Source organism: Humulus lupulus, chromosome X (assembly GCF_963169125.1).
Source record: "Humulus lupulus chromosome X, drHumLupu1.1, whole genome shotgun sequence".
NCBI classification, from domain to species: domain Eukaryota; kingdom Viridiplantae; phylum Streptophyta; class Magnoliopsida; order Rosales; family Cannabaceae; genus Humulus; species Humulus lupulus.
Genome location: NC_084802.1, coordinates 67,192,771 through 67,205,825, shown reverse-complemented (window position 1 = coordinate 67,205,825; position 13,055 = coordinate 67,192,771). Strand labels below are relative to the sequence as shown.

General features: G+C 33.4%; 1 protein-coding gene across 1 annotated transcript; it reads right to left on the bottom strand.

The window, feature by feature from the left end:
- Window positions 1-2,343: 2,343 nt before the first annotated feature.
- On the bottom strand, window positions 2,344-12,112 carry LOC133805916 (protein FAR1-RELATED SEQUENCE 5-like). Its single transcript, XM_062244063.1, has 6 exons — window positions 10,034-12,112; window positions 9,768-9,860; window positions 9,579-9,686; window positions 9,424-9,489; window positions 2,842-3,238; window positions 2,344-2,615 (listed from the first exon to the last, which is right to left on the bottom strand). Exons 1-6 carry the CDS (start codon window positions 12,110-12,112, stop codon window positions 2,344-2,346), a joined length of 3,015 nt encoding a protein of 1,004 aa, XP_062100047.1.
- Window positions 12,113-13,055: the final 943 nt, after the last annotated feature.

Genomic DNA, 13,055 nt, shown 5'->3' with positions numbered 1-13,055 from the left:
TTGGGTATTTGCGATAGCACCAATCTAACAACCTCTCATTGAAAGCACCAAAATGTTGACGCAGTTCTTCGGCAACAGATAATTAATAGAATAAATAGTGGGATTAGTGCTAAATAATGAACCTTAATAGATGAATGATCTCAAAGTAAAATGATAACACAAATGCTTTTTTAGGTGGTTCAAAGGTTAAAATCCTTCTAGTCCACCAGCCAATATTATTGATATCTCTCTGATATTCTTTACAGGGTATTTCCTTACAAATTAGAATCCAATCCCCTGCAACTCCCAGGGTCTCCATATTTATAGGGAGAGGGCACCTGAGGGTTGGCAAGGGAGGTCATCCCGTGACCTTCTTACCCATCATGTCACCTCTGTGACATTCATGATTAATTCCTAAAACCTGACAATGAAGTGTGGTCTAATCAATAGGTAAGGGGGATAGTGGGCCGCACGGCCCAACCCAGTCGTGGGTGCCTGAACACGCACGTTTATGCTGCGTGTCCGAGAATTCAAGGATGGATCAGACACGCGATGTCTGATATATGCACGTTTATATTGCGTTGTTGACTTTATAAAAGGTCAGAGGTGCCAACTCAAGCTCCTACCCCGAGCTTGGCGTAGCCTTAGCCCGTGGTGTCCATACTTCTAACCGAACTCCTTAGTAATCTCATTAAGCCTTTGGTTACCTCGAGCTAAAGAGGTAAGATCTTGTAACAGCAGCTCCGGGTACATGGCATCCATGTGGCTGATATAATTATTCCCTCTCTCAGCTCGCTAATAGCCCATGGATAATTAGGGCGTACACCTTTATTCCCTCATTTTTGACGAGATTCTATACTTGGTTTTGACTAGGTTATCGCTAGGGGCTCGGGATCAGAATCGTGCTCGAGGGTCGTTCTTATTTTACATTACACTTGGACTTGAGGTAAGAAAACTGCACCCAATACGTGATGTACATGATTAGGGCTTGGCCCGAATGTTGAATATAGATTTGATTAGGGCTTGGGCCCTATGAATGTGCATGATTATGATTATGCCTATGATTGATTGTTTAAGCATGTTGAATGCTCTGTATCTGGATATTTGTTATATAATGAATGCCTGTCTGCATTATCTTATTGAGAAAGGCTTGACTTATGAGTCAAGGATGACAATAGCACTGAGTGTTGGTCGAAAAGTATTGACTTATAAGTCAAGGGCGGAAATAGCACGCTGAGTGCTGAGTGATATGGTTAGACCTAATCAAGAGTGCATCATATGCTTGTCTGACCCAATGGTCGTGGAAATTAAGCGCCAAGTCCTCTAGGCCAACTTCCAGGCTGGTTATACAAAGGATAGGGCAACGAGCCCCAGGGTGACTTATTAGTCCCATATCCTAGGACGTAGCCCCTCTATGATTTATTAATCATGTATTTTGGGCAACAAGCCGTGACATGATTCATTAATTATGTCTTTTGGGCAACGGGCTCCGATATGATTCAATTAGTCATTTATTTAGGGTAGCTGGCCCCATATAACACTGTAGTCATTTATATGAATGATATGCATGCATGAGTAGGGTTATTACTGCTAGGCATGCCTATTATGATTTGGTAATGTGTTATTCATTGCTTATGAGAATGTTTAAGTTCTCTTGCAGGGGCTTGGCTCACGGGTGCTATGTGGTGCAGATAAGGGGAAAGGGAAGCTGGACCAGCCATGAGTTAGAGAGCTTCGGTGGTGACGTGTATATGCGGCCGCTTGACCACCACGGCCAAGGTCTCTTAGAGGAACTAGGGTTAAACCCTATTTTCGCCGCTTAGGTCGGTGAGTTTTAACTTTTGAGTTGTAATTATCCTTTTTGAACTGTAAACAACTTTGTAAAGATTTTTATTCTGGGATCCCATGTACAACTTAACGTTTTAAGGAAATATCTATCCCTTTTGACAAAAATTTTAACCCTGGACCATTAATCACATTTAGTTGCACTTTTATGGCCAAATGACTCGTTTAGCTAGTTTAGCACAATTTAAAATACATAGTGTAACGGTCTTGGCTAACCAGGGCGTTACATTGATACACTCCATTAAATGAAGAGCTTCAGCCTCATTGGCTCGAGCAAACAAAATAGAGTCATAAAAAAATATAAGGTGGTAAATTGGTGGAGCGCTTCTAGAAATGGAGATCCCATGCACAAGACTCATAGGTTCTTTCCTTTGAATGAACCTAGACATTACTTCATTACACAATAGAAATAAATACGGAGATCAAGGGTCCCCTTGCCTTAATCCTCTTTTGGGGGCAGAAATTCTTTAGAGGCATCCCGTTTTGGAGGATTGAGTAAGATACTGTCGAAATACAAGCCTAAATCATGTTACAGAATTGAGGATTGAATCCATTTGCTTCTAACACCTTTATGATGAAATCCCACTCCTTTCTGTCATAAGCCTTATGCATGTCAAGCTTAACTGCCATTAACCCTCCAAGCCCTTTTTTCTTCTGAATAGCATGCACTATTTCTTGAGTGAAGATGGACGATTCTGAAATCCACCTTCCTAGAATGAAGGCTAATTGGTTCGGCGAGATCAACTTGTTCATCAATGGCCTAAGTCTATTCACCAAGACCTTAGAAATGACTTTATATGCAAAGTTGCATAAACTAATAGGTCTGAAAAACTCCACTCTATCAACATTCTCCACCTCAAGGATAAGGCAGATGTAAGTTTAGTTTAGACAGTTCTGAGTTAAGCATTGGTGAAGAAATCTTGAACACATCTAACAAAATTATCTCCCACTTCAAGTATCTTCTATAGAAACTCCTTGGCATTCCGTCAGGCCCGGGAGCTTTGAGCGGGTGCATACTTGCCACCATCACTTCAACCTCCTCTTTATTCGGAATCTTGCACAACCTATTATTGTCTTCAATTGAAATGTTATTTGAGATCAACTGAAGAACCTCTGCTGGAATGAGAGGGCAATCTGTGCTGAATAGATTCTTGAAATACTTCTCGAAGGTGCTTTCGATTCTACTTCTTGTCTTATGAACTTTCCCACTTTCATCTCGAATCATCCACACTTGGTTTCTTCTCCTTCTAATCATGGTGGACATGTGAAAGAACTGTGTATTCCTATCCCCCTTGGTTAACCATAACTCTCTAGATCTCCGTCTCCACATATTTTCCTTCTGAAGCCAAAGTTCTTCTAACTGGTTGGACAAATTGTTCTCATCTTTGCTATCCTGTGTATCCGCTTGATCATTCTGAATTCAAGATAGTTGTTGTTCAATTACCTTGATCCTTTCCTCAACATTTCCTAACTCTTCATGATTCCATGTTTCAGACCTTTCTTGGTAGCATCCAACTTTCTCAAAATCTCTTTGTTAGAGCCCTCGTCCTGACTTCCCCAACTCTTAGCAATTACTTCTTTTCAAGACTCTTCTCTTTCCCAAGCTTTGAAGAAACTAAAAGGCCTGAAACCCTTTGAGGTGTCGAGAAGCATGTCCAATAGTATAGGACTATAATATGAACCCATAATGGGGAAATTTTGAACACCAGCCTTGGGATATTCAGTTATCCACTTGTTGGAAGCTAAGGCTTAGTCCAGCCGTTCCTTAATAAGTCATCTCCCGCTTCTTTTGTTTTGCCAAGTGAACTGGCTTCCTTTGTATCCCAAGTCTACACACCCTGTGCCATCTATGAAATCTTTTAGGACTGCAGTCTCCCACTCTGTGAGCATCCAGCCACCCTTTTTTTTCTTCTTTAGCCTTAATAATGTTAAGATCACAAACTAACACCCACAGTTCACTGCAATTATTGACTCTGATTCTCATTTCATGCCATAACTAGGCCCTATTACTTACATACGGGGTCCCAAAGACTGCAAAAAGAGTCCACACACTATTCTTGGATATGTCCCAAATCTTGGCTTCAAAGCTAGTCTCCGTCACATTCGTGATCTATAATCTTCTTTCCTTTTTCCATAATAAGCAAAAACCTCCAGCTATTCCTTCAAAGGATATGCATTCCACCCTGTTGCAACCAAGTTGCCAACCCAACCTTTTCATTCTTTCACTATCTACTTTCGTTTCCATTAAGAAAATACAGTCAACCTTCCATCTCCTCTCCCAGGCTCTCAGCGCTTGGGTTGCCAAGGCTCATGCTAGCCTCCGACAGTTCCACGACAGGAATCTTATTGGGATGGAGGGGGCTTTATAAGGGACGCCTCCTCGCCCGATTGAAAAAGTGGATCCAGTTGTACTTGAACATCTATACAATTCTTGGTAAGCTCGTTAACCTCCCGAGAATTGAAGAGATTAGGAAAAGGAACTTTGTTTACCACACTTGTCTTGCCCTCAGAAGCTTTCTGCGATGACCCCTTCTTGAGATGCTTGGGTCGTTGCTTTGCTGAGGAACCCACATCTCTACTCCCAATTGAGAAAGGTGAATCTACCACTTGAGGATTGAATATATGGAGCTTTGTCGGTTCTGTGTTGATGAAGGCTTTATCTGGGCTTGGTTGTATGAGTGGAGTAATGCATAGGTTTTCTTTTCTCTTTCTTGGGCCAGTATCTCAATGTATTCTTTTGGATAGGTCCAAAGTGTTAGGTTTATGCCCTAAAAGCATGTAAATACATTTTATTGAATTAAATAAAAAGAATAATTTTATTATATTTGATTATTATAATTATTATTTGAATTAATTATATGATAATATCAAGAAAATTCCTTATTCATTGAGAATATGTTATTGTATTAGTACGAGAGAGTTAAGATCATATATAATGAATAAAATAGTTAGTAACATATTAAAGTAAGAAATCTTTAATGAATGGTTACTAGTGCGGTTTACTAAGCATACGGGATGCAAGAAATCCAGATTCAGATTACTGATGTGGATAGACATCTTAGTAAATGTGCTGTATATAATAGAGACTATATATGACATGACCGATAAGAATTAATTATCTTTATAAACTTTCCGTTTAACATAACAAATAAATTTACTAACTTATTAATTACTCGTGACTCCACTAAAGACTCAGAATCACACTCTTGAATTCATAGAATGCTCTATAACCAATATAGATATGCAATTAATTATCCATTGTTACACCATAATTGTTACTCAATCCTCTATAGACGGTCTACAATGAGATGAGACTAAAATACCATTTTACCCCTCATTGTATTTTATCCTTAAAACACTTAGTTCCTTGTAAATGATATTTCAGTAAACTAATATTAATTACTAAAATGAGATCTTTATCATTTAGCACCTTAAACCAAGCTAAAAGGAAACCATCATTTTACTTCTTCATCAGAAGCTATAGATGTTCATATCTATGATTAACACTCCCACTCAATTATACTACCGAGTTCCCAAGATGTAAGTATGGCTAGTCCGTAGGGTAAGCTAGTAACGAACAAGTCAAAGAACTCAAATAATACAATCAGTTAAAATACTAACCGCTCAAAATTGAGATTGAATTGACCTATGGTCAACTATATGATATGACTAGAATAGTTAATAACTGTATGCTTACCTATCCTATCTACTCTCAATATCGGTCCAGTCTGATGTAACAAATACATCCGATCTTTTCTACTTTGCTAATGTTCTAGAAAGAACATAACACTACAATGTGTAAGTAGATCATATCGTAGATTGACAAGTCAGTGTATATCCTATGCACTGACTAATCTTAAGACTAACTTATGTTTGAACATATAATCATATTTATATTCCACTGTGATTATGTCACTATAAATACGACTAGCTATATGCTCAAGATTTAATAGAAGTTTATATAAAACAAATAATCATGAAAATAAAATATGTGAGTAAAGTGATTGACCAAGTCAAAAAATGATTTCTATTGTTTTGTTGATAATAAAATGAGATTATAAAGAAATTGGGTTTTAATTAGGGCATAAAACCCCAACAGATAACCCTAAAGAGAATTGACATGGTTCATGCATGTAGTGATGAGACTAATGCAACCTTAAGAGAAGGTGAACATGTCAATGCAATTGATGTTGAGATCATTGCAACCTTGAGTGAAGTTAATGCAACCCAAGAAAATGTGCAAGGATGGTGGTATGATACTTGTGCCACCATTCATGCAACCTATGATAAAACTCTTTTCAAAACCTTTGAACGTGCAAAGGTGAGACTTGAAGTCCAAATGAGAAATGAAAAGAGACCCAAGGTGCTTGGAAGGGGCTGCATTGATGTGTTCTTCACTAATGGAAAGAAAGTGACCCTAATTAATGTTTTCTATGTTCCTGATATGACTAGAAACATTATGAGTGGAAGTCTATTGAATAAATCCGGTATCAAAATGGAGTTTGAATTCGGTAAACTAACTTTGACTAAATTGGACACTTTTGTGGGAAAGGGTTATACATGTGATGAAATGATCAAACTTTGTGCTCTTGATAGTGACAATAATGATATGGCATCTAAATCTTGCAATGTGATTAATTCTAATTCTGTTAATTTGTGGCATAATAGACTTGCTCATATAGGTTATAGCACAATTAAAAGAGTTATCAAATTTGGATTGATTAATTGTGATGTGAATGAGCATGATAAATATGAATTATGTGTTAAATCTAAAATGGTAAATAATCATTTTTCAAGTGTTGATAGATGTTCAAACTTGCTAGATTTAATACATAGTGATTTATGTGAATTGAATGACATGTTGACTAGAGGAGGAAATAAATACTTCATGACCTTTATAGATGATTGCTCTAGGTATACTTATGTGCATTTACTTAAGAGTAAGGATGAGACATTTAATGCATTTACAATCTATATATCTGAAGTAAAAAATCAATTGGAAAGGAAAATAAAGACTGTTAGAAGTGATAGAGGTGGTGAATACTTTTCAAATGATTTCAATATATTTTGTAAACAACATGACATTGTACATGAATGCATTGCACCATACACTCCACAACAAAATGGAATAACTGAAAGAAATAATATGAATTATCTTGAGATGATTAGCTCTATGCTTTTACATGCTAAATTGTGTTAATAAATAAGATTATTGGATTAAAGAGTTTAATTAATAATCTGGTTTATTGGAGCTTCGTAATATAGATCCATGGTCCCTAGATCACCTCTGTCCTACAATGTCAATGGTATGAATGTCAAAAGAAAGATTTGTAGAGGGAATGACTTGATTGCAAATGAATTAATTTTCCAGGGCAATGGAATATGTGATAGTTATGGGCAATTGATTAATTATGAATTAATTAATTATTTAACTATATAGTTTTTATTTTGAAAAGCTATAGGTTAAAATAAATATTAATCTTGTTTAGATTAATATATAAAAAGAGATTAATAATTATCTTATTTAGAATAAAATATTTATTTATTTATTTAAAACTGATATTTTAAGATAAAGTTAATTTTGAATTAATTGATATTTATTTTGGGATAAATACATTGTCTTAAATATTAATTAAATAAACAAAGAAGAAAAATAGGATAACCCTAATGGTGTGGTCGACACACTCATTGTACAGTGAGTGTGGTGCCACATACAAGGATTTTCTATCATTGAGATTTGAATTTTAAAATTAAAATAATTTGTTTATTTAATTATTCTTTTTTAAATATAATTTAAATTAAATAATTAAAAAAATTTATAACTGATCAGTTTTATTTTAATAAAATAAAGATTGATTAAATTAGTTAATTATCTTTATAAATCTGAAAAGAAGCGATACTTTTCAAGTGATTGTTTTCCATAGACTGTCTCTCTGAAACATAAGCGATAATTTTCCCAAACCTGAAAACTATTCAATTCCTATTCTCTCTATCAAACCTCTCAAGATCTCATGTGTTGAGTACATCTAGAGAGTCATAAATCAACCTTCTGAATCCTAAGTGCCCACACATGTCCTTGTGTGTTTGGGGATTAGTCTGGAAGATCAAGGTGTGAGCTTTCAGAATCTGGATAGGAAAATTGTTGATTTTATACAAAATGATTTGATGACACTAGATAGGCTACAAGAGGTAATCTCTAATATAATTGTATGTGATTTAATAGATATATATATATATATGTGTGTATAGTCTTGGCTGTTATTAATAATTATTAAAAAGGGCTCATTCCCCTCTGCGTATCTTTGATTTGCTCTCTTAATACCAACACAAAGGTTCATAGAATATAGTGTTTTGGGCTTCATACTTGTCTACCTCCCTAGGCCCCATCATCTTTCCAACAAATTGGGCAATATTAGTGTCATTGGGCCAAGGAAGATAAGTGGGCTCAGGGTGGTTATGGGGTGTTCTTGATTTACATAGCTGCACGTGAGGGATTTCAAGTGATTGCCAGAGGGTCGGACCTGATTGTGGATGAGGATCCTCTGTCTGGAATTTGTGTACCATTGTGTGTCACCAATAATTTTGTGACAAATCATTTAATGATTTTTTCAATAAAACCTAACACTCAATTGCGGTTTGTTATCTTCCGTTACTTTTTGTCCAATTTTTTATTTCCTTTTTTTCTTTATTCATTCAATCAATTACTTTTACTACAGCCACCATTCTTAATATTTTTGTTTATATGTCTTACTTTACTACTGCATTATCTTATTCTATTTTTGTTGATATGTACATACACGTCTACATGTAATTGTAACCAATTCCATTTTTGTTTTCATAATTTTCTACATTTTTTGTTTCCTTTATTTTTTTAACTCAAAGATATATATAATATAATATATATTATTACAATATTTGGGTTTATTTAATTTTTGTTAATTACTCATTTTTTAACATGTTGTTATATAACTTACTCAATTTTTTTTTATATTTACAGTAGCTATTTCTTTTATATAAATATTATTATCATTTAATTAAACCAATTATTATTTCATTTCTTTTATATAGACCGTGGCTCGTTTTTTTTTATGTATAAATGTTATTGTCATTTAATTAAACTAATTCTATTTTTTTTTCTTTTATACCATAATTTTGTGGTAAAGTATTTTTTATGGCTTTTTTTTAGTGCTAAAATGTAGACACAAAAGCCAATAGTAGTAGTTTTGTCAAAAAAAAGAAGCCCATAATAGTATTTAAAAGAGTAGTTGTGAAAATATCATAAAGATTACTATACAAAAATAAAAAAGAAATAAGGAGTGAAATTAATCAAAACTTAAATAATAACATGTTTAAGAATTGTCAATAAAATCTTTGCATAAAAAGTGATTTAGTTATTTTACTATGAGCGTCTATCTTCAACTTTTAATATAAGTGTCCTCCTTCAAGAGTTTGATGGATTTTGGGGAAGTTCAAAGCTTGTATGAAAGGAATGAATCTGTAGATCATAAAATAGACAAACATAATTAATAGATTAGATATGTATAAGATAAATATATATATATATTTATTCAGTAAATAAAGTATGAAATAAAAATGTACCTGTTGTAGCAATTCCATCATACTCATATTGTTATTTAGATTAGTGTAAGCATTTTGACTTTCATGCTGCAAAATAATAACGTGTTATTCTCTCAAAACATTATATTAATAAGAAGAATTATATATATTTTAAAATAAATAAATAATATACGTACTTTGTTAAGATTAAGTGGAGATATACATAACTCTGAATTTTGCAATGGTTGTTGAGCAAGAGGGACTTCAAAATGAAGTTGTCTATCTCTACCAAAAAGAGATGAAGCCTAAACAAAGAATCTTGCGTCAATTAAAAGAATAATTGGCATAAAAATTAGATATTTAATAATAAAAAAATAGTTACATACTTGTGATGCACCAAAAATGAATGGATCATGTTGATATGGACCATCAAAGCTATTTTGATTAAATTTCTTTCCACTTCCACTTGATCCTTCGTTCTAAAAAAGCATAGCACAAATAATTAAATTATAGAGATATAATATTTTAAATTACTATGAAATGTAGATATAATATATAATATCTGATGTGAAGAAACCTTATTGCGCTCAATTTTTTTCTTCTTTCTAGCTTTTTCAAGAGCTCATTTTGGCCTGCTAGATTTACCACGAACCTTTCCTTTTGTCTTAATTCCTTTAATATTATTCATCTCTCTGCTGGAATATTGATTCTCATCATAGCTATGTATAATTTGGTCATCTGATGGATCGTCGATTTCTTCCACAATCTTTCTTAGACCACTCTTAGCATAATTGTATGCTTTCTCACTCTTTGATGCCTTTGTTACAACACAAGTTTGAAATAATCTACACAACTCTTGATAACGATTCACCATAGCAATTTTAGGATCTTCACTATGGTCATTTGCTGCACAATTATCCAATTCATCTCTCACCTTTGTCTTAATTGTCCATCTTTTCAAAATATATCGAGAAGGAATTTTCAATATATTTTTTTCAGAAAGAACTTTAAGAGCATATGAGCACAAAATACCTGTGAATTGAAATTTCTTGCAAAAGCATGTCACTGTGTCATCAGCTGAATCGTATTCAACAATATGATGAAGATGCATTTTCTTAGGGAAAATTTTGTACTTAAACAATGTCTCATTCTCATCGAATAAAGTAATAACACAATCATAACTCTCACAAACCTGAGTTTGAAACATGTTTAACACTGCTGGTGTATAAAAACTTGATGCATGCTTCAAAATTTCAACCTCAAATGACAATTTTACTTTTCTTTGGGTCGCTTTGAAATCAGCTTGTAACTCCTCATAGTGACGATAATAAAGCAATCTTTCAAAATTTTCAAAAAAGCGTAAAAGATTCTGTTTATAACTGACAAAACCTTTTATTGCATTGTTCGTACTCTCACTTCTTTGGGTAGTCGTCATATCAGCACAAAATGTCTCTCTACCATAAACCAAAGCCCATTTCTCTCGTAAGTCATACATTTGTTTCAACCAATCATTTCCCTCAAGATCATATTTGATAAGCATATTATTCCATGCTTCGACAAATTCGCTTTCTTTATCATAATCATATATGCAGTTACTGAAATCTTTTGAAAATTCTCTAAACTTCTCAAACACATTGTTAAGATATTTTGCCGTATTTTGATATGTGTGCCAAATACACAAGCGATGATATGTTTCTGGCCATTGTGAAGATAATGCTTTAGCCATAGTGGCATCTTGATGAGTAAGAATTGTCTTTGGCTTCTTCCCAGACATTACTGTGGCAAAAGTATCAAATAACCACATAAGTGTTTCAGCAGTTTCATCATATACGAGTGCAGTCCCAAAAACAGTTTTTTGTTTATGATTATTTACTCCAAGAAACATAGCAAAAGGTCTTCCTTCTTGGTTTTTCCGATATGTAGTATCAAAACTAATAACATCACCGAAATGAAAGTATGATGTTATCATAGCAGCATCCGCCCAAAAAATATTGGTTATTAAATCATCTACATCAACTTGTATAGCATAAAAAAAGTTTGGATCCTTTGATTGCATGCGCTGAAGATATTCTAAAACACCACCTGTTTCTCCTAGTCTCATTTGGATCATCCGTTTAGTCCGTAAATAATTCTTATAATCAAGTGGAATCATACCAAGATTTTCTCGTCCACCGGCTCTCCTTGCCATTAATTCACAACTTTCTTTTGGAGCGATCCCCGAATGGTCAGCCGTATCGATTTCAGCTACCTGAGCAACAGTCACTCTTCTATGTGATCTATTCAAATGACTCTTATAAGGACTCGATGTTACATGAGTATGTTCTGCAACAAACTCAATTACACGATAATTATCAGTTTGACGAGAAGTAACTTTCATTCTCGCTAAACACCCGAATCTTGTCTCAACTCTATGATACTTTACATTCATATCTCGTCTATCTCTTCTGCGGTATCCTTCACAAGAATAACAAAACATTCTATCTATCATTCTACCATCTTGATCTTTTTGTCCTTTACTTCTACGAATACTAAATCCAACCTTAAAAGCATAGGAATTGTAAAAATTATATGCTTCTTCTTCACTTCCAAATTCCATATCAATTTTTTGTATTTCTTCATCTAAAATTTTAGAATGAATTATCTCTATTCTTTCCTTACCTTCAATATTTTTTCTACCTTCAAAGTCTAACTTTCGACATGGCCGATACTCTTCTAGATTATCACATTCCATAATCTTTAATAAAATAATTTGCAAATATAAGTATGTTGAAAAATAAATGATACATTCTCAAAGCAGTCAAATAATATTCAAACAAAATAACAAAGAATGCAAAACCATACCCGTAGATGAAAACTGTATTTGACTCTATTTCAATTAACTATTATTGTCTTTTGAGAGTGCTAATTCCTGTAAGTAATATGATTATGTATCAAAATTGTATTATTCTCAATAAAAAAATAAAAAATTGTATTCATTAAGTTTTTAAATACATATATAAATATCGTTTATATTGATTTAAGTACTAATATAATACACATGAATATAGAAGAGATATCACTTAAATCTAAAACTAAAAAAACTTATCTTAAAAACTATATAAGCTACAATTATAATTATTTTTATATATATAAGTATGTCATATGTATTATTTGTGTTCATCAATGAAATAAAAGTGAAACAAAAAAAATGCAGAAAGTAATGGAAACAAAAATAGGATGTATTGCATATACATATAGAGTCATATATTTAAACTCAAAAAACTGGAGAACTTACCGTGAGAAAAAAAATGTGTTCTTCAAAGCCTGGAAAAAAATAGCTTAATAAGTAAATTGGCAGTGCAATTGCATATGTACATATAAATAAAATAGTAAGACAATTGGCAGTAGTATAGTAATTGATTAAATGAAGAAAGAAATGATAATAATATTTTTATAAAAGAAATAGCTACTGAAATAAAAAATAATTGGTTAAATTAAATGATAATAATATTTATATAAAAGAAATAGCTCACTACAAAAAAAAAAGGGTTTTAGCGACGACTTCAGTCGTTGCTAATTCCCAAAATGTCATCGCTAATTCCTTTAGCGACCACTATGTCGTCGCTACTTGTCGTCGCTAAATGCCGGTCGCTAATTGTTTTTAATTAGCGACGAACTGGAAAATGTCGTTGTTA

What these genes read in the sequence shown, in the direction of transcription:
- LOC133805916 (XM_062244063.1), bottom strand. Translation starts at nt 12,112, where the DNA reads ATGGAATGTGATAATCTAGAAGAGTATCGGCCATGTCGAAAGTTAGAC. An exon ending in CTCCACTTAATCTTAACAAA is followed by an intron (nt 9,490 to 9,578) that starts GTACGTATATTA and finishes ATTATTTTGCAG; the next exon opens with CATGAAAGTCAAAATGCTTA. An exon ending in GGTTGAAGTGATGGTGGCAA is followed by an intron (nt 2,616 to 2,841) that starts GTATGCACCCGC and finishes TTGCATATAAAG; the next exon opens with TCATTTCTAAGGTCTTGGTG.